The sequence below is a fragment of the Cupressus sempervirens genome, chromosome 6 (genome assembly GCF_028749045.1).
Source record: "Cupressus sempervirens isolate cs-2001-9-10 chromosome 6, ASM2874904v1, whole genome shotgun sequence".
Lineage (NCBI taxonomy): Eukaryota > Viridiplantae > Streptophyta > Pinopsida > Cupressales > Cupressaceae > Cupressus > Cupressus sempervirens.
In genome coordinates this window covers 299456299-299478491 of record NC_143123.1, presented here as the reverse complement: position 1 = coordinate 299478491, position 22193 = coordinate 299456299, and the positions used below count along the sequence as shown (strand labels likewise).

The 22193-nt window shown below is 36.0% G+C and overlaps 1 protein-coding gene across 3 annotated transcripts in view; it reads left to right on the top strand.

Moving 5' to 3' along the window:
- The window catches only part of CHR18 (chromatin remodeling factor18), a 311394-nt gene that overhangs the window by 157456 nt on the left and 131745 nt on the right, over positions 1 to 22193 (top strand). For all 3 annotated transcript variants that reach the window (XM_089787935.1, XM_089787937.1, XM_089787936.1), the window contains exons 17-22: positions 3065 to 3220; positions 3791 to 3868; positions 4005 to 4073; positions 4212 to 4277; positions 4384 to 4512; positions 11463 to 11519. In XM_089787935.1, coding sequence (XP_089644061.1) covers positions 3065 to 3220; positions 3791 to 3868; positions 4005 to 4073; positions 4212 to 4277; positions 4384 to 4512; positions 11463 to 11519 — 555 coding nt within the window. The remainder of the gene's footprint in view (positions 1 to 3064; positions 3221 to 3790; positions 3869 to 4004; positions 4074 to 4211; positions 4278 to 4383; positions 4513 to 11462; positions 11520 to 22193) is intronic.

Genomic DNA, 22193 nt, shown 5'->3' with positions numbered 1-22193 from the left:
AAAGTTATAAATAATCATTAAATATTTATCATTTATCATTTATGTGATGAAAATATTAAATAATTAAATACATATTTTTTTTAAACTTTAGAAATTGTTTAACCTTTCCAGCCTTTCTAACCTTTCCAAAAGGGAACATTACATTAATTCAAGGCATATCAAGCATAAATTAACATAGTTTAGTTAATACCAGTTGGGAATAGTAAATGTATAATGAATGCTATTTTTGGAAACTAAATTTGGAGGATTAGATAATTAGCTATGTGAACAACAATGAAGAACAACATTTGATCCAACTATCTAATACCTAGTCGATCCCTATCTATTCTGTTTGGTGAATCGTAAGGATTTGTTGTATTTTCAAATCTATTTCTGTATTGTTTGTAACTTAATGTTGCGAACTATTAAATTTCTGTATCATTGTTTAGTGAAGAGAAAAAGGAGAATATATGGTTTTACCTGGAGGTGCAGATAAATAAAAGAAATTTTTTTTTTCTCTGGCTTAAGAATCTTGAATATCCTCTTAAGCATAGGCATTCTTGGCAGTCAAGCTGCTTACATATAGTATCCTTTCCTCCCTGAGCAGCATCTTGGGTGTTTCTATTTCAATTTGTAAAGAAGGAAGGAGAAAATTTACTGCATTAGAGAAATGGCTTATCTTTCTTTCCTTGGTTCTGCAGTGAAAGGTATTCTGGAAAAGGAGAGATTAAAAGTGAAAGTTGGATGGAGAAGGACAATAGACCTTTTATTTCACCTACTTGAAGTTGCACTACATGAAACTGTCTGAATCAACCTTCTCTGGCTTGTCGAGTTTTGACCAAAAGCCCATGCTTCGGGAAAAAAGGATATTCAAATTCTGTCCTTTTAAACCTATTTGTGTGTGGGTGGAGAGGTAGAGATAGTTCCTTTTCGTGGAAAAAGGAAAAGCATTACAAGTGACCTAATATTTAAAATTAGGCAGGTTCAGGAACAATATCACCTCTTTTCTTATGAAAGTTCCAACATTGATTTATGTTAGAGATGGGACAAGGCCTCTTTTGGAGCACCATTTTAGATGGTTATAGGCAGACTATCAGAGGTGAAGCCGTGATCGTAGTTTAAGCCAACTTTGAATTATGGGGGGAATGGTAGAATCATTGAGGAGGGAACAGTGGAACCATTGACTGGTGAGACTTCTCTCCACTTGATGTAGTTTTGAATATACTGAACTTCACCGCCCCAGAAAATCCCACATCAGTCCTCCTATCCAAACTCACAGCATTCACCCTACAGAGCAGGATAGGGACCCCTGATATGGTAGGGTGCAGACCAGATCAGCGAGGGATGCTCAACCTTAAAAGATAGGTCATTTTGACATCTTCTAATAACATTTGTCTCTTGATGCTGCTCTCTCCATCACCATACTTTCACTGGTAGAACTGCAAGCCTGCTTCATTCCACTTCTGCCTGGCAGCTGTCTAAATCGACATGCTAAGGAGGCAACAGCATCTCTGTCCTCGATCTCACAGGAAAACAAAATTGTAAATATCAGTAGGAAAGTTGTATGAAACCATCAATCTCTGTTGTTCTCTAGTTGCTATCTTCGTTAGTTAGTCTATACCTTTTTTAAACAGCTGTAAAAACAAATCTATAGGGTACCCATGGCTTAATCAGGATGATGGTAACGAGTATAATAATGCTTTCTTATTATTTTCATTAAGCTTATTTGAGGAATTTATAACCAACCGATTTATTGAATATGATTACTATTTGTGTTTGTCAAAATCTCTATGAGAATGTTGTCCAAGCAAGCAATCATGAACTAACGATATTATCTCTAAAGAAATGCAGTTCTGTAAATATAAATCACATCATGGTGCATCCATATGATCCATCTTTTATTTTGAATAAAATCTTAGTCTTTTTCCTTTCCAATATGACATTTTCCTAGGCTCAACTTAAAGTTCTCGTGGAAAACGAGTTTGCTGATTGAAGTGCATTAATTTTACCTTGTCTTTAGAAATGTAAACTATTATGAGTACTCATGATCTCACATATTCTTCTGAAGTTCTTTCCTTATTCGTAGAAAGGCTTGGCAATTTAATTACAATTCCTGTCCTTGAATGCTTCCTTGTTTGTTAAGATTGCTTTCGGAATAACATGATTTTGGTGATGAAATTTCTTTTCCATTGATTTTTATGAGGGATGTGTTTTAGGGATCATATGCTAACCCATCTTATACTTTGTGGCATGTATCAACAAATTTCAGTGATTGTTATCTTGAGTTGTTCTTAGGGGAAGCATTTATTTTAAGTTTCTGTTGTAAATCTCAAAGTTCTTTAATGGAAATCTTGGCATTGGGGATGTAAGAACGTCAACTAGTTCCAACTGTAACAAATCATCAATTGCTTCACTTTTTAGATGTTTGACATTTTGTCAAAAACTTCACATGCAAACTCTCTCTCTTTCTCTCTCTCTCTCTCTCACTCTCTCACTGTATTTTGTTTTCAGAGTGTGTTTACTTGTTTGGTATGGTTTTCAATGATATAAGAATGCCTGCAAAAGTTTACCAAGAAGCCTAGGAAAAGAACTAAGTTACAATGCAATCCTTTTTAACCTTTTCAAATGCATCGATATGATTTCTACACGTGAAAAGTGCAACTACAGACAGTAGACATTAATGCAAACAATTGGCATGAAACCAAAATACCTATGAGGCAGCTCTTGATGAAGACCAAATAAATAATTATAACAACTCTGAATTAAATTTCAATTATAATTGGAGAACCTGTGAATAACAGCTATATGGATTATAATTTAGGCAGAGTAACTTGATTCTTTTCCATTTTGCACTTTCTCAATGCCATAACCAGTTTGCAAGATTGCTGGGAGAATGAAGGTGACGGTAGTAGTTGGTAGTCAGCACATTTGACTTAGGTTTGCTATTGCTTTCATCTGTGCATATTAATAGTGTTGAATGAAAAATATTTATCTTATAAATGCAACATTCTTTAATGTTTATGACAGCTTATCATCTAATGTCAATGCTCTAATATCTTGACTGGATTGGTGTACTGGAGTGTAGATTGTGATGTCACAGTGGGCTGGATCAATCAGGGATTGTTTCAAAGTTGTGTACTCATCTGGAAAAAAGAGGGTTCAGCTTGATGGTCTATTCAACATAGTGTCTTATGATCTTGTACCAAAGCTGCAAGAAACTCTTATGGACAGTGAATTTAAGGCAAGTGCACTAGAGGAGAGTAATTTCAGAATTCACAAAAGCTTATTAGCATTCTTTTTTGGCAGTATGGTGCCCTACGCTCTTCTCAGCAGTGATGTGGGCAGCTTGGTTTGCTTCAAATTCTTGCCAGGATTTTATTCTTATTTCTTGGCTGCATACATTAATTTCATGTTTTGTTAGTGTGAAAAAATAAATCCTCTTTGTTCCAAACTATTAGGTTAACCTTTTCACTTTTGTTGTTCATAGGTAAAACAATTTTGTATTTGTTGTATTTGAAGTTTTTGACAAATGTCTATATTCCTGATATGTTAATTCTATAGATTTTCGCTGTTTGCTAGTAATGGGATTGCCATTAATGCGATTTATGAGGCTAGATATTTTTGAATTTATTTAGCATTTGTAATAGAATAGTCTTGATTACGTCTGGTTATATACTATGTCGTCCCTATATTTTTTTGTCTAAATAATGAGCAGAGCTGAACGTGTTTTGTCCTCCCTGTATTTGATATTACAAATAGACATTTTCTTATGATTCCTATTTATATTTGTGGATGGTTTCTATTTTGGCAGATTGTTATTGCGGACGAATCACACTATTTGAAGAATGGTCAAGCAAAAAGGACAGATGCTTGCATTCCTCTTTTGCATGTAGTTATTTTTATTTGTAAAGTATTTCTTTTATTATTGTCATTTTTACAGATTTGTAGACATAGTTTTGTGGTCTTTAGACAACATGTAGTGTATTTAATGACACAAGTCACTAAAATCTGCTTTTGTCCTGCAGAAAGCACAGTACTGTATCTTACTTACCGGTACTCCTGCATTATCACGGCCCATTGAGCTTTTCACACAGGTGAAACCTGTTTTTAAAAATGGAGTTAAATAATCTAGACTTAATATTGAAGGAATGCTTGCCTAGTGTAAGTGTGTATGTTTCTATATTTTTGATGGATGTAGCTGATTTATGAATTGTGGGGATTAACATCTACAGCTGCAAGCGTTGCATCCTAGTGTATATAAGAATGTTCACCATTATGGACAGCGATATTGCAAGGGTGTAAGTTATTCTGCAATTATTGGATTCAGAGTATTTTGGGGTAATTTTATTCTTATAATGGAGTGTATGTCTGAGCAAACAATTTGTTTAAATTGCTTGATATTAGGGATATTTTGGCACATATCAAGGGGCTAGTAATCTTGATGAGCTCCATGCTTTAATGAAGAAAACAGTTATGATTCGAAGGTTGAAGAAAGATGTCCTTTCAGAACTTCCAGTCAAGCGTCGACAACAGGTATATATTATCATTTTAAGATACATGGTGATTGATTATATTTTTTAAGGGATAGAAGAATGCTTATGGTAAAACTTCTGTTTGTTATATTCTTTTTCTGATGAAATTTGAGGCTGTTACATATTTGCCTCTGCCAATATGTATAAAGGATCTAAAGGTCTAGATAGCTCTTATCTTTTAGGAAGTATAAAATGACAGTTCCTTTGTTAACAGAAAAACAAACACCTTAAAACCTAGCTCCTTAATGTGAAAAATTTGTAGATGAGAAAAGTCTCTTATGTTGCTATAGTGGGTTTACCAATAATTGAAAAGTCTCTTATGCTGCTATAGTGGGTTTACCAATAATAGTGTAGTTAGCTTATTCTGTTCTGAACAACTATGGTTATAAGTCAATGACATATGTTTTATATCATGATAGAGAAACATTAATAAAATAGCAATGTCTTCAAGTATTAGCAATGAGTAAAAGATACAGGTTAATCTAAGGACAACACCAGGCTGGCCAATGAGTTAGCTTTCCCTTTGGTTGTGCTTGGACAAGATGTTTTTAATACATTATCAATAAAGAAGTAAGATTTTACTGGGACAGAAATATGTCTAAATTGGAAAAAGGAGAAGAGACAGTAAAACATGAAATATCCCTCTGGGATATTTTCTCTAAGATTTTGCAAAATGTATCATAGAAATTCTAACAAACAATTGCATGCTACCGATTTGTAAATATCCAATAGATTATGCTGAAATTCATAGAACCCTGAAATTAAATATGAACATAAAACATCAATTAAATATGAACATAAAACATCACAATCTCTTTATAAGATCTGATATGAAATACCTCAAAACACTGGAAATTTGTCTCCAAAATAAATGTCACAAATAAGCCCAGTCGTGTACTCTGTCGCAAATCCATCTTCTAGAATAACAAATCGGGTTTCTGTCAAATCCAGTGAAAGAATCCTAAGGGTTTCCATACTCAGTAAACTAGAACTGAAACAAAAAGCTCTCAGAGCTCTGCCTAAAGAAATGAATAAACCATACTCGAAAATGGAGCACAAGCTGCCAATTTATAATTTTCTGATGAAGGTTCTAGAAGACTCTTGAAATTCCCTCTATTTGTCTTTTCATTTTCCCCTTTTAATTTATGAATTATACTGGAAGGTAAAATAATTATAATGTGACTTTTATAAATTTTCAGTAGATCCCATTTAAGTCATTTTAATACTTTATTAAATAATTAAACTAAGTTGTCATTTAATTTTACATAATTTCACAGCTTAAAATTTAATTATTTAATCGATTTCTAATGTCCCCAAAAAAGAAACATTACAAAACACCTTTTTTTATATGAACTTTTTCCAAAGAAGCTTAGGTCTGTTGAAAAAGTTTATTCCAGAGAATACTAAAGAATTGTAATCTATTTGGCCAATCAGAAAGTGTTTACATATGCGGGCCAGGTGTGCATTGAAACATTTGTATACCAGTTAGTGCCGGACTTTATAATTTTGGTTTCATTTGATGAAACCCTACATAATTTTGAAGCAGGACTAACTTTAATGGCTATGAATCCAGCAAACCGCTTATACTTGGACACAACTGGCCTAAAAATGAGGAATTAGAAACTTTTTAAAGGATTTAAAACTTATTTGATGCATCCTTTAATAAATAAACTTATAAATGCACAATAAACTGAAGAAATAGAAGCTACGTTGACTACACACACAAATGCACATTGATTAAATGAGTATAGAAGTGGAATATAGCTAGAAGATACATAATCAACAGATATAATACATTAGTAAGTGTTATCGAATACGCACAAAACATATGGATTATGAAATTTGTGGCATATAAGTAATATCATACTTAACCTATAATTTTGTTGCTAAAAGGGCTACATCACTCATCTCTACATCATGGCTACTCATGCTTTGTGTAAGAACTCTCTCCAGGTGGATTCTTGTAAATATAAATTTTCTGCCTTGTTTGTGTTTGTTTTGTGGAATGAATGTGATGTATTTGCTTTGTTTGATATGAAAATATATTTCAGAAAATAAAAGGTATTGCAATAACAAATTTTATATTTGAAAACTGATACTGCATTGATGATACATAGCTGAAAATTCCAAATTACTATACCAGCTTGAATACTCGGAATTTTCACAATATAATAGTAGCCCAGTTCATTAGGAAACCCCTATTATCTAAAACAACAATACCCAAAATATAAGAAAACTAGGAGTTAGAATCAATGAACTCACAAGTAATACATTCCCTGAAACCCTCTGAAAGGATGAATGTTAGCAGCAGATGAATAGCTTGAAATATAACTGACAATGGCTGAAATAATGAAGCTACGGGTTTGCAGTTGATGAAGTTTCACAAATGCTTTAAACCCTTGCACAAATCTTCTCTCTATGGTCAATTATACTTCTAGATGAAGCCCACACTATGGCCATGATTCAGTTGATAGCCCACAACCTCAAGATTGCAATTATGATGAGTTTTCATTCTTCAAAGTATAAAAATGGCTGAAACCATAGCTGGTTCCTTCTACAGGCAAGAAGTTAAAAAAGCATAAGTCAAATGATCAACAAGTATGATTGATTTGTTTTTTGTGAACTTTTTACAACCCCAATCTCCTAAAGCATCTAAGTCCACTTTCAAATTCACTTTTGGGTTTATAATAAAAACTTTATACGATCTCCTCAACTTGGGCATTCACTTTTATTCAATTAATACTGAACTTTAAGTGGCATTTAATTGGGGGTCATTGCCCCATTGCACATAAAGTGATTTTTAATACCTTAAATTATAATTTTACTTTATTAATAAAGTAATTAGATTGGTGTGGGGGGAGTGAAATTAATAAAGACGTGTCTGTCAGTGTAATGTCCTTATTTTTAAGCCTTCTTAGTGTTAGTACTGACAGCACATGATTACACCGGGGGGTGGGGGTGAATGAGTATAATAACAACTTTCCCAATTTAAAACTTTAATCACCACAATAACTTCAAATTCTGAAATAAAAAATTATGCACATGAACACAATGACACAATGATTTATGTGGAAACCCAATCTTGGAGAAAACCATGGCAAATAAATGCTTTTATATAAACTTTATTCTTTTACAATGTTTTTGTAGGTTCCAACCTACCAGCAGTTTCAACCCCTATGTTTATGAGCTCCGACTTAGTGGAAGCTCCAACTCCCACACTTCACAGGCACTGAACTATTGGAAGTACCGACCCCACTAGTTCTCTTTGTGAGCACCAACCCACTGCAAACAAACTTCTGTTCCACGTTAGCAATGTTGCTTAGTCAACTGATGATGGTTGTTTTTGTTCCAGAACTTATGTTGAAACTAATATGTATATCTGCTTCAAATCTTCACTTATCTCTAAAAATGCTTTTCCTCATATTTTCCTCTATAAATGAACATATATATATATGAATAAGTGAGTATTAAAAACTCTGAAAATATAGATATAAACTCTATTCTTTTACCAACTTCATTGATCTGCTCTAACCGCTTTCTTATCTCTGATACATCTCCTTTGATACATTTTTCTGCTGAATTATTTTTGCTAGTGCTGCATCTCTTTATTTATATTTTAATAAGGAAAGAGTAGTACTTGATATCGAAAGGTACTTAAGTTCTGAAATAAATCACCTCTTCAATTAACTTAAGCATAGCTTTTTACACGATTGTTCTTTTTATATTATTAACCACTATAATATTGTCTTTAAACTTGACATCTTTCTTGAATATGCTTCTGTCTCCCAATCCAACTTCAGCATCAACTTGGGTTGCTTCAACTGCCGTAAAAGTCCATCATTTTCTATCTCTGACATGGATCAGAATATTGCCAAATATGTTATCGCTACATCCACTTCTAATATTTTTGTTTATTGTAAACTTTAGAGTTGTTGGGCTCTGTGTTATATTTGCATTCATTATTTTCTGCACCCTCTATCTGAACGATGATCATTCTGCCAAGCAACACTGTCTAAGATCCTTGTTGGCACCGTTTTTGACTTGTCTTTCCCTCTTGCAGTACATATGACAAATATATTTCCTTTATAATTGCCGTCTTCTCTATATTTTGTTGCTGCTTTGAATCTTATGTGACTCCCTGTGAAAACCACAGCAAGTAAATGCTTTTATATAAACTTTATTCTTTTACAATGTTTTTTCTAGGTTCCAACCTACTAGCAGCTCCAACCCTTATGTTTATGAGCTCTGACTCAGTGGAAGCTCCAACTCCCACACTTCACAAGCACTGGCCTATTGGAAGTACCAACCCCACTAGTTGTCTTCGTGAGCACCAACCCACTGCAGACAAACTTCTGTTCCACCTTAGCAATGTCGCTTAGTCAACTGATGATGGTTGTTTTTGTTCCAGAACTTATGTTCAAACTAATATGTATATCTGCTTCAAATCTTCACTTATCTGTGAAAATGCTTTTCCTTATATTTTCCTCTATAAATGAACACTCTTATATATATATATATATATATACACACACACACACACACACACACACACACACACACACACATGAATAAGTCAGATTTAATAACTCTGAAAATATAGATATATACTCTATTATTTTACCAAGTTCATTGATCTGCTCTAACCCCTTTCTTATCTCTGGTATATCTCCCTTAATACATTTTTCTGCTCAATTATTTTTGCCAATGCTGCATCTCTTTATTTATATTTTAATAAAGAAAGAGTAGTACTTGATTTCGAAAGGTACTTCAGTTCTGAAATAAATCACCTCTTCAATTAACTTGAGTGTAGCTTTTTACATTATGGTTCTTTTAATATTATTAACCACTATAATATTGTCTTTAAACTTGACACCATTCTCGAATATGCTTCTATCTCACAATCCAACTTCAGCATCAACTTGGGTTGCTTTAACTGCCGTAAAACTCCATCATTTTCTATCTCTGACATGGATCAGGATATCACCAAATATGTTATTGCTACATCCACTTCTAATATTTTTGCTTTTTGTAAACTTTAGAGTTGTTTGGCTCTGTGTTATATTTGCATTCAATGTTTCTGCACCCTCTATCTGAACGATGATCATTCTGCCAATCAACACTGTCTAAGATCCTTGTTGGCACCATTTTTGTCTCACATATATTTCCTTTATAATTGCCGTCTTCTCTATATTTTGTTGCTGCTTTGAATCTTATGTTGCTCCCTGTATATCATCACTGCTTGTTTGAACTGAGGTTCTTCTATTTTAAATGCTGATGTGTCTCGGGTTTTTTTGCAGACTTAGATAGACTTCTCAGACATTACCATGGGCTCCTCTGACTGTTGTTTACAGTGCTTCTTAACTCTCGGGCACATCTTAAGTTCCCATCGCTGTCTTATTGGCATTGGGCATATTAATTTCATTGCTATACAATACAGTCAACAGGCTCCAAATTGACCATTGCTTGGCTGGGTGTAAAGGTTTTTCAATTATTTTGTTTTACACACATGAAACTGGTCCTGTTCAATGCTCAACATATTCACTATTTTGAAAACGTCTCCATATGTATGTTATCGCTTCAATTGTTTGTTTGTGACATCTTCGTCGATCCCTGTTTGTTTTCTAGCTATATTAAGGTAGTGCCTGCCATACTAATGCAAGCTGACTTGTCATTATTATACCTGTTTTATCTCTTTGCATCGATTTCCATAAATGCTTTATGGAATTGCTTATCTTTTCGAAATAGAAGACATATTGTTTTGGCTTATTTCAATTGCTGAGAGATATCCGATATTTTATTATTAAACTTTTTAATATGTTTATATAGTTGCAGTTGAACAATCATTGCAGCCCTTTTGAATATCGCCTTTGAGACCTCTTGCTTCATAGTTTGTATCATGCCTCATTTCTACTTGGCTTCTTCCAATTTGCTATCTCATTTTAGTACCTTCAATGTTTTTTTGTCATTAGTCCCTTTCATATTATGATAACACTTTTGGTTATTGTATATAGGATTCCATGTTTGTAGGATTCCTAGGAATTCATCTGGATCTTGGGCTCCATGTTTGTAGGCTTTACTTCGATTCAGTTGTGGAATTTTAGAAAGTTTGGAAACTAGGTTTCAGTTATCTTAATTGGATCGTTTCTTGTTTCCCATAAATCAAGTGCCTGGCATTGTTTTTAGACATGTTTGTTTGATAGGCTTTCAGGAGATCAACATGGTGTTGGATTCATTTCAAGATTAAATATATTGCAGAATCAAATGAGAGAAATCTCTGTTTGTTTCAATTGTTCTCCTTGATATCATATTGACTGGGAGCTGTGTTGTTAATTGGGTTTTTCATGTAACGGTTTTGCATGATATATTTTCTACTTATTTGTTTGTTTTGTTGATTTACATTTTTCTGTAAAAGTTTTTATTTTATAACCAATTTAGCAAAGTGTTTCTTTATTGGTTATCGAGATTTCCTTTAAATATATGCAAAATTGAAAAACAATATTTCCATTACAAGATCCATAATAATAATGATCTGATCAACCAATCTTGTTATTAAAGGTTAGTTGACGATGGGTTTGCCATGTCTTTCACATTGTTTATTTATTTATTTCATTTTTACATATAATTGATAAGTATCAAAACAAGCTTTCATGTCCTTATTTCTGAGTTTTTCCTACAATCTTTTCGTGTTTTTTTCTATCAGAATATGAAAGTTAGAGCTTGAAAATGAGTAGAAATTCAAATGAATAATTGACATTTAAATATCACTCTGCTCGGTTTCTTACACTATTTATTTGAAGATTCGTTTGCATTTCATCCTATATGTAAAATGATAATATTGAATTGCAAGATCAGATTTTGAGATATAAAAAGTCAAATTTGAAAGGGGTTTCATTTAACTTGTATTTGTGCGACTTTTGAAGTTTTTATATTTTCATGTTAAACATTTTGCAGGTATTATTATCCTTAGAGGACAAAGGATTGCAGAAAATGCGAGCACTTTTCTTTGAGGTGAGCCATATTCAGTTTTGATTTATAAGATAAATCTTTTTCTTGCAAAGCACTTTAATAGTTGATCATTCACTTTTTTGCAGTGAGTTTAAATAAATTACTTTTGATACATTAGTGAATATCTTTTAAATGATTTCCTTGAATTGCACTGTAGCATGTAGCATAATTTATAAACAGCAGATATTTATACTGATTTTCTGACTACAGTATTTGTTAGGCACTTCTATGCTGCACTCAGTTTCCCTAAAAGTCGTTGACATGACAGCTGATGAAAAACCATAGAGAATCTAAGTGTAGAACAAACATTAGAATGATTTGCATTGTTATCTAATGAATATGGTAGGTTTTTACCATAAAAATAAAGCTTAAAATAGATGTGTTTTTATCACCAATAGTAATATTGTCCTTACTGCACAATGTCTCAGCAAACGCAATGGGCTTCGTGCAAGGGCTATTCAGTATTGGCAACAATGGAAATAAAATAAAGCCTTTAATCTCTCCAAAATTTGGTTTCCTTGTTTGTCAACTACATCCAAGACCAAACGAATAATCAACTCTTATGACAAGACTGCTTCCTTAAGCTGGCTGGGTGTGTTGTGTTTGCAAGAAAGAGCTTAGTCAGCCTCAAGGGTTTTACCATGGTTGCTGAGGAAATCGTGTGACCATTGTGTAGAGCATTTGTCAACCCATTATTAGAAGTTGCTTTTTGAATCTTGGTTTTGGGACTCTTGATTTGTAAGATAGTATGTAATAAAACTGAACTATGGTATGGGTGATCCAAAAATTTCATAAATTTATTGATGAGTAGATGGGCAAATGCTTGTAAATGTTGTGAGGCTTCACAGAAATACAGTAAACAGTGCAAGAATGTAGAAGATGGTGTGTTCAACTGTTGTATAACTTGTCTTGAAAACATTTGTTTCTTGGTAAGGGGATTGACCATGGTCATATGGGTCACATTAAAGATAGAATGACTGATTTGAATGGTCATTTGGGAACTTGAAGCATTCATCTTTGTTTTTAGCACTTTAACTATTGCCTATCATAAATTTGATGGTCATATTTTCTGCAAATGCTCTCATGTCATCAAACTTTTTTGCTTCCGCACCTTCATTCTTCTTGGAGTAAGCCCTTGTGTGCTTGCTCAGGCCCTGGTCCTCTTTCATAGCATTAGAGTCTTGGCCTTTACTCCGTTCCAGCTTGTTCAATAGGGTGTTAAAGTTGTCAGCCACGGTCTTCAATATAGTGCAATTTTGATCTGCCAATTTCTTAACCATTTTCTCCAGGTTACCCACTCTAGTATTCAAACCATCCATCCTTTTTTGAAGATATTTTTTCCAGCCAATCTAAATTTCTGTTCTTGGCTTCAAGTGGTGACGCGCTTCATTAGATTCTTTACCTCTTCCATGTTGCCTATAGTCTCAGAAAGTCTGTCAATGTGCTGATCCATTGTTCTCTCCCCCCTTGCCATCTTGCTGAGCTGATCAAAATCCCTTGATATATCCTGCATTTGCTTCTTTAGGGTGCCAATATTGTTCATCATTATCCTTGAGATACCAAAGATTCCCTTTAGAAATCCCTAGTCATCCTCATCCTTGTTACGCTCAAAGAAGTCCTCATGCTCCCCTTGTTTGTTCCTATCTAGCTCTGTCTCCTTAAGTTCTTTTTCAACATCCACTTCCTGAGCAAGCACTTTTTTCCTTTTTCTTCCCACCCTCTTAATTAAGAGTTCATCATCGGAGGGAACAAAATCTCTTTAAACATTCTTCCCCTTGTTTCCTGAAGCCTTGCCCAATCTTCCTCTTTTCTCAATACACTTTTCCTGCTCCTCAGAATCACAATCTTATTCCAATTCAATCTTCTTTTCCTTCCTTTTATTGTTGGACGAGCTCCTAGGATCACCTTTCTTCCTCTTCTTCATTTCAACCTCAGCCATTTCATCCTCTGTATCCTCATCAAATTCCTCCTCTGTTTCACTTCCCTCTGTCTCACAATTTAAAGATTTCTTGCTCTACTAGCGCCTATCCACCCTTTTGGATTTCAGAAGGTTCATTATTAAAACCATTGACCCCTGATGACAGGCATGATCACCCTCAAGATCATTTTGAATGGCTAAAACAAAATTACCCAAAGATTGTCTAAGGTAAAAGGGTAAATGTATTCTAACCCTATGCCTAAAATGGTTAACCAACATGAAATGGTAACCATAAATCTTAGTAAAGCGCCCATCTAAAGTAAGATACTCTATCACCACGAACATAACAAATCTCCAAGGTCGAGAAATGGAGCTAAGGCTAAAGTAAGAATTACTGATTTTTACCAGCCTGTTGCGTTTCTTAGCTGAGTCCGCAAACTCTTCAACCACCCGATTTGAAAGCTTCCTGTCTCGGTAGAAGTTAATACCCTCTGTATCAAGTTCCATTGCTTCAGCAATGATATCTTCAGAAACCTCCATCCTCTGATTCCCCACCAAAATACTCCAGTCCTTCCGTGTTTTGACAAATTACCGCGTTATGGTAGGGTTACTATCTTTCAATTTTTTCATATATCCTCTAAAATTCCCTTGCTCCAGTATGTCCCAAATCTCACTCTTCTTCCACTCTTTGCAGCTTGCTGGTTCAATTCTCTTTCTCCTTCCTCCCATCTTCTTCACACTAAAATGATGGCTCTCACTTCTCAAAAAAACCTGCTGCAATAGAATACCAGAGTCGAAATTGCAGCCAAGGATTTTAGGGGGAAAAAAGACCAACAATCCATGTGGTATTGAATGATAATACACTGTACTCATAATAACCCTTCGCACCTCAATCCTGCCCTTATCATTATTACTCCTTAATGGCATATTCATCATTAATGAAACATTTTTGTTTACTTCTAGCTTTGTCATGCTGAATCAATGAAAGCCCCTCGATAGGGATAATATCACTTTGATTCCAAATTAGCTTTTCATCACTCTTGCATGCCACATTAGCGGCTCAGTCAACAACTTGATTAGTTTCTTTGTAGTTGTGAGTGACAACACAATTTTCAAAGGAATGGATAAGATCAATGGCCTTGCCTTAATATTATTAATCGTCCAAGAAGGATTAGTAACTTTATTAAGACAATTAATTATATTAAGGGAATCCCCCTCAAACCAGATCTTATTCAGATTCAAACATTTTGCATGGCTAAGACCATAGAGGGCTGCACTTGCTTCTGCCACATGGTTATTTTGAACCCCAATAGAGATGGCCATTGTACCCACTCTATCCCCATTCATATTCCTAATGATGATACCAAAGCATGCTATTCCTGGGTTGCCCTTTGAGGCCCCATCAAAGTTAATCTTATACCAATCCTTCGGAGGACAATCCCACGTTGCCAGATCCCTAAGGTTAGGAGCATTTTGCACTAGACTAATACCATTTTAATTCCAATTCTGAAAAACTCATTCTTCCCAAGCATTTTGAGGTTGGTGCCCTTTTCCACCTAAGCTGATATTTTCAGACACCATATTCTTAATCTTGCAGAATAGCTGACCTGGATTAGTTTCCTTACCCTTAAACACCCTATCATTTCGTTCCTTCCAAATGCCGCAGCAAAGGAATGGGAGGATAAAATCCCACAACCTCATAACCAAACAATTAGTAGAGGGAGACTTCCAACCATTGAAAAAATCTTGAATTGTAAGGGGGAAAACCCAGGTAATATCGAACAAGCCACAAACCTTTTCCCATAATCTTCTAGTATAAGAACAATGAATAGTCATATGATTAACCAATTGATCATCTTTCTTATAGAGACAATATCTATTGACAATGTTAAACCCTTTGTTCAACAAATTGTCTGTTGTCAGAATATTATCCTGCAAAAGAATCCAAAAAAATATGTTAACTTTGGGAGTCATACCTTTAAACGAAGCTTTGACCTAGCAAGGCTCTTGTACAACGACGCATGAAAAGACAACAAAAGAAAAGCAAAAAGACAGCCCCAGGACAACTATAGAGTCTTCAAAAGGTCTGTTGCTTGATGTGCCAGGATGTTCATATTTTCTGCAGATGCTTTCATGTCATCTAACTTTTTTACTTTTGCACCTTCATTCTTCTTGGAGTTAGCCCTTGTGCGCTTGCTCAGGCCTTGGTCCTCTTTCATAGCATTAGAGTCTTGGCCTTTACTCTATTCCAACTTGTTCAACAGGGTGTTAAAGTTGGCAGCCATGGTCTTCAATAAAGTGCAGTTTTGATCTGCCAATTTCTTAACCGTTTTTTCTAGGTTATCCACTCTAGTATCCAGACCATTCGTCCTTTTTTGAAGATCTTTGCCTAGCTGATCTAAATTTAAGTTCTTGGCTTAAAGTGGTGGCACATGCTTCATTAAATTCTTTTCCTCTTCTGCATTGCCAATATTCTCAGAAAGTCTGCTAATGTGCACCATTCGAAGTGGTCACCATGAGTGTTTAGTTGCTGATGAGCATGGTGAAGATGATCTTGTGCTTAGTGGTGCAGCTGCTAGTTCGATCTGTAGTTATAATGTTGGAGATTCTACATAGGGACATGTGGATGTGTCTGTTTCATTAGAGGACATCAACGCTAGGTTTCAACAATTTGAGGATTGTAGAGTTAGTTATTCAAAAAATGCTGTAGACATGCTAACTACCTTTGATGGAAGCCTTACATTAGTAGGTAGTAGTGGGGATATGGGTAATACATGGTCTGAGTTTTAGGGCAATAGTTCCTTATGTGAGTATTTTGATGATATTATGGATAGCGTGAGTGTAGAAGATGCAAATGTTACCACTGTTCATTTAGATTCTCTTGATGAGGGTGTTGTTTTTGAAGACTGTGGAGGACATGAGCTCTGATAGTTTTGACTTTTAGGGCCGCTGTCATAGTGTTGAGTCAGTGCATGAGACAATAGTCTTCTCAGGTGCAATAAATGAGGGCATGTAGATACTCAATTATGACACTTATGTTTGAGTGTTATAGATGTGTCAGGTGATGTAGGTTTATGCCCTAGAGTTGTTGGCTCATAGGATGAGTCATGTATATAGCATCAAGCGACAACAGTGGGGTCTCAATTGGACGGTGTTGATATAGTGATGTGCGTTTACCGCACAGGGTAAGAGGATACTTATCGCATATAGTACAGTAAGATATAACATAGAACACATACTTTATTCATATACGCATTATGCACTGCAATGCTTATAATATGATTATGATGATTACAATGATGATCCAAAGTCCCTTCCAGATGGTGTGCACCCCTTTCCCGAAGGGCTGACGCAATTGTCATGCAGCCGTTCGGATACTATTGTATCTATCTTGTATAATATAGAATTTACTGACAACATCATCCCTTGCAAAATGTAAAGTCATCTCCGAACAACAATTACAAAATTACCGGGACAAATTAACAAAATGGAATACATTAATTGTGACTAACTATAACAAGATAGATCTTTTTCCCTCACATCACATTCACATTCCTCCCGTGCTTGCACCAAACTGGTCTTCATAAACACGTTGCATCTGTAGCCTCTGCTAACACAATACTATCTCCCTAGCCAATTTGACCTTGATAACCACTCGTGCCGCCTTCTCTACTTCCAACTCTTGGGTACACTGAGCCAAGTGTCGCTCTACTACCTCCAAATGGATGGTCTGCTCCTCTCGAGCTTTGTATGCATCCACCAAGCCAACCTCAAGTCCACCTAACACCTACTTCGAGTGCTTCAAAGTGTAGCATCCCTCTCGAAAGGCTTGCTCCAGTGCTCTCTCCACCTCTGACACACAGACACTCCATGCTTGCAGCAGCTCCAAGTCTCATCAACTAGTCACACTTTCGACGACCGATAATTGAATTGATTGGGGGTCTAAGGGGCAACGCCCCCAACAAGGTTGAGGGGCAGCGCCCCCACGGGGTCTTGGGGCAGCACCCTCAAACTCACATAGATGTTCGTAAAACACACCATTTTTGTGATTTTCTTCCGATCCCATACTCTTTCTGCTGACTGCTTATGTTTTCTTCACTACCTATTTATGTCTCCCTTCGACACCATACGTTATTCATTATGAACTATTTTGATTTGTCATCATTGTCGTTTTATTTATTTATTTAGAACCTCCTATCACCCTCCTTATGTGTCCCTTGTGTCCATATGGTATCCACTTTGTTATTTTTTGTAGGGTCATACAACACTCCGTACGGTGCACTTCCACCTAAGCTTTGTCACCTCGTACGGACTTGTTGCCTCCTCCAGCTTGGTCATACAAAGCTTCTTGTCCCCTTCTATCAAAAGGTCGTACGGTGATGTCTCTACCTCTTGTATGCTTCCTCTTTATTGTACAATGCTTTTCTCTATCTTCTGCTCTTTGTCAGTTGCACTTTCCCTAAGCTGTACAGGCAACTCAATTGGCCTTATAGTAGATCTTATATAGCGTACTAACTGCTCCTTCCAAGGCCGTACGGTCTACTAAACTGGTTGTACAGTGTTTTTCTCTTCCTACAGTCTCCAAGTCTATACTTCTGTACGGTACATATACTTCTATTTTACGCTTCCTAGTTGGTTGTACAACAACATGGTATCTTTAGCTGTACGAGTTTTCTCCACTTCTTGTCCGTACGACCGTTCGGTGTTTTCTATGTAGGTGGTACACTTAGTGAACCACTAAGTCGTACAATCATCTTCTTTAGATCACACGAATGGTGTGCCCTTGATTGTATGTTGTCCTCGTTGAGCTTGTGCGGGCCGTACGGTGGCCTATTCCTTCCAACTTAGCCATATGGTTTGGTTTTCTTCTGTCGCACTTAATACATGTGATTTATTAAAGCCATAGACAAGTCTTTTCGATTGGAGGGTGTATCATATGGCCTTCAGTTTACTCTTTTATCACTGCTCTATACAATTTTACATTGTTTGTTATTGTTTACATTTACATATATACATTAATAATTGCTTTTTTTATACTGTCTCTCAATTGTTCGTCCATGGAGGTGCGTTATTTCTTTCATGATAGACTTTTAGCTTCAACCCATTCACTGCATCAGTTACTTCCTTCTCGTCGAGCGTCCATAATTTTATTGCTTTGTTATTGCCCACTTCATGGATTTTATATGGCCCAACTCACTTTATCATTAATCTACTTGGTCTGATTTCGTTGCGCCTCTTATACTTCAAAACTAATTGGTCTGGTTGAAATTTATTCAATTTTGGATGCTTGTCATGCCGTGCCTTACACCTGTTCTGTGTAACCTTTGTGGCCCATTGTGCTTGTAGTCATCGCTCGTCCAATTTATTTAAATTATACAATCTTTCTCTCAGGCTTTCCATTTCTACTAGCTTATTTTCAATCGAAATTCTCAAACTTGGTACCATGAATTCCGTCTGTTGCCACTCCTTGCCGTCAACAATTGTATTCTTTATTCTAACAGCTTCACTCTGTACTGCTGAATTTTTTATTAAACCCTTCCTCTTTGTTTCCTATGCAAACTGTACAATGTGTTTTCTTTACTGCTAGCACCTTTCTACTAAATCTGTGGTGTGGTGTAACTATTTCTTTTTGCGTGGTCTGTTCACTATGTACCGCGTGGTGGAATCTTTCCTTTTGCTAGGTTTGTACAGTATGTTCTTTTGATTGTACTGGTCATACTGTATGTTCTTTTCTTTAGCGTCAGCTGTAACCGCCTTTCCTTCTTTCGCTTCTTTGTATTCCTTTGGACATTCATTCTCCTCTCCTTTATTACCTTCGTTGACCCTTGACATATTACAGCTTGGAAAGAGCTCGTAGTCCTCCATCTGCCAATAGAGTAGGCCGTTCATCGAGTCTAAGTCATCATTGTTAGACCTTCCTTCCAGTATCAATACTCCCTCTTCATCAGGTTCCATTCTCTTCTTCCCCTCGTCGTCTACTCCACCGTCACCTTCAGAATCCGATGACGTTGCCTCCTCATCTATCATTTGTGTGTAGGTCAATTATAAATCTTCGGCCTCCGCGTTCCATGGATAGTGTATTTCTTTTCCAATTACGTTTCACTTTTTCTTGTAGTTGAGGTATTGTAAGAAGATGGTCATTTAATTTTATAGGAACTTCTATCTGCATTACTTGCCTTATCATGTTTTGTTTTGCCAGGTTTTTCCTTGTGGTGCCGATAGAGTCTTTGGTTTGTAATTTCTCTGTTTCCATTTGTTTCTCCAACTCTGTGCGTGCTTGTTGCAACCTCTTCTTTTCTTCCTCTGCATTAGGGTACTTTGCTTGCTCACACATAATGGCTAGTGTTTCCTCATCACATGTTTTGATGCTAACAAAGTCACCCGCTACTTCGGGCATTTCAAATCTTTATGGTCTCTCGTACCACACCATTTACATAACAACTGCGGTGTCTCCTTTGTGATACAATCTTTGGCGAAGTGCCCCCTAGAGATTGCATGCACGACATTGTATCATCGACCATCCACTCGAGTCGTATTGTATCCAACTCTGATCTCTATTGTTATTATTGTTATTATTATTACCACCCCTTCTGTGTTGGTTATTACTCTGATACCCTCCTATTGTTGCGTCAATGTTTGTGTTTGTTCCTGCACCTGCAGTGAACATTTCCTGCGCCATTAACACTTGCTGGCATCCCTTTTTCTTCATATTGAACAGGCACTCCTTGGTGGAATGTCCCACAATTTGGCAGATATTGCAAAATTGTTTTTTCGGGCAGGAGCCCTTTGTGTGGCCCTCCTTACAATCCACACACCACAATTCCCCCTTTACTGAGTCAAAACATTTTTTTTCAAAATTTCAAATTCCTTCATCATCAGTAGCATATCCTTCTGCAATGCTCAAACTTTCTTATTTGATTCTTCGTTGCTACTGCTACTTTTGGACGATGAATCGTCTGAGTCCGACTATTCGTACTTCTTTTTCTTGCTTGTTTTTTGCTCTTTCCAAATCGATCGCCTGATTATACGCATTTGCGTATGATGTTAGAGGTACAATTGTCATTTTCTTCTTTAGTGCCAGCCGTAGCCCTTTAACAAACCATCATTTCTTTAATCCGTCAGCTGGTGGTCTCTCCATCTTCCCCACCAATTCTTTTAGCCTTCTTGCATAGAAACATATTGTTTTGTTCTTTCCTTGCTTTGTGCTGTATATTTCTGTTACAATTTTGTTATCGTCCCTTAGCAGTTAGAACTCTTCTATGAACTCCTTCTTGACTCTGTCCATGTAGTCAATTTCTGAGATCGACATCCACAAACGATTCAGTTGCTACACCCTGTAGGGTTGTCAGATACTACTGGACCTAATCATCCTCGCTCGTTACACCATTAGCTATCCATATTGTTTCACATGTCTTGCAGTGTCTGATCGGATCTGCCGTCTTGTCGCCATTAAACTTCGGCAATTTCTCCTTTTGTGCTTCCATTGTTACTTTCTTCTGATTCTATGGTACCTATTGTGTACCCGCACTATTTTGGACAACCGCGCTGCTTCAGACAACCACCCTATTTCCAACAACCGTGTTACCTGACAAGAAAAAGTCTTCAAGCGAAGTTGTACAATTCTTTGCTTGTATCTGTTCATTAGGTGTATTGGGAACGAAGAGTTCACTCCACGTTCGTGCTCCTTCAACACTTCAAGTCGTGCGAGTTACTTTCCTTCCATTCGGAGTCTATACCCTCGGCGTATACAAGTTAAGGAACTCCTCCCTTGTCGCTTCCACCAAATTCAATCACTGTCGAGTCTCTTCTAGCGATTCCTCGGTACTCTTCGATTTGCTAGGTGAATGTACTCCCTCTATCTATGCTCCTTCACCCCCTTGGTGTTTGTCGGTAATCTGCTGAACCTTCTGTCTCCGCTCTGCCTGTTGTGCTAAAATTAAAACTTCCTGTGCTGTGCGTATTCATCCTTATCTTTTATCTTATCCTTATCTTTTATCTTATTCCTATCCTTGTTAAGTAGATTCGGCATTAATCTTCATAACTGTAATAGCCAGATTTCTCGGGTCTTAATTAACAACTAACATACTCATAGAATACAGTTATTACTTCACTTCAATAGGAAGATAGTTATATCAGTCATGTTCATGTGAATGAGATTTACCGTTAAAATAAGTAAAAATTTCTTAACCAAGAACTTAAAACGCCATCAATGATTTTATTGTTAAAATTAAAAATCACATGTAATGGAATTTGAACTGATAAATCATTGTAAGAATGCTCATGCAATCATCTAGATTAGTTCGCAAGTACCACTATAACAGTATCAACTAACAACTACCATCCAATACTGCTACATTGAAATTAAATGACGATTACCATTAAATACCACTATATAAAATTAGAGCATCACATACTACTGTATCAATTAGGGCATCGATTACCACTGGATCATTTAGGGCTTCAGATACCATTGTATCACTTAGGGCTTCAAATATCACTAATTCAATTAGGGCTTCAGATACTATTGTATCACTTAGGGCTTCAGATACCACTGATTCAATTAGGGCTTCAGATACCACTGTATCATTTCTTTTCCTTCCGATTGCTTAACTTTGGCAATAACATAAGATTAGAAGATATACTCATATTTATTATTCATATAAATGAAAGATTGATATAACAATCCATTAGATAAATCTTTCTCTCGCATCTAAATGTAAAATGACTGTAATGATGAGAAAACTCAAATAATCTTACCC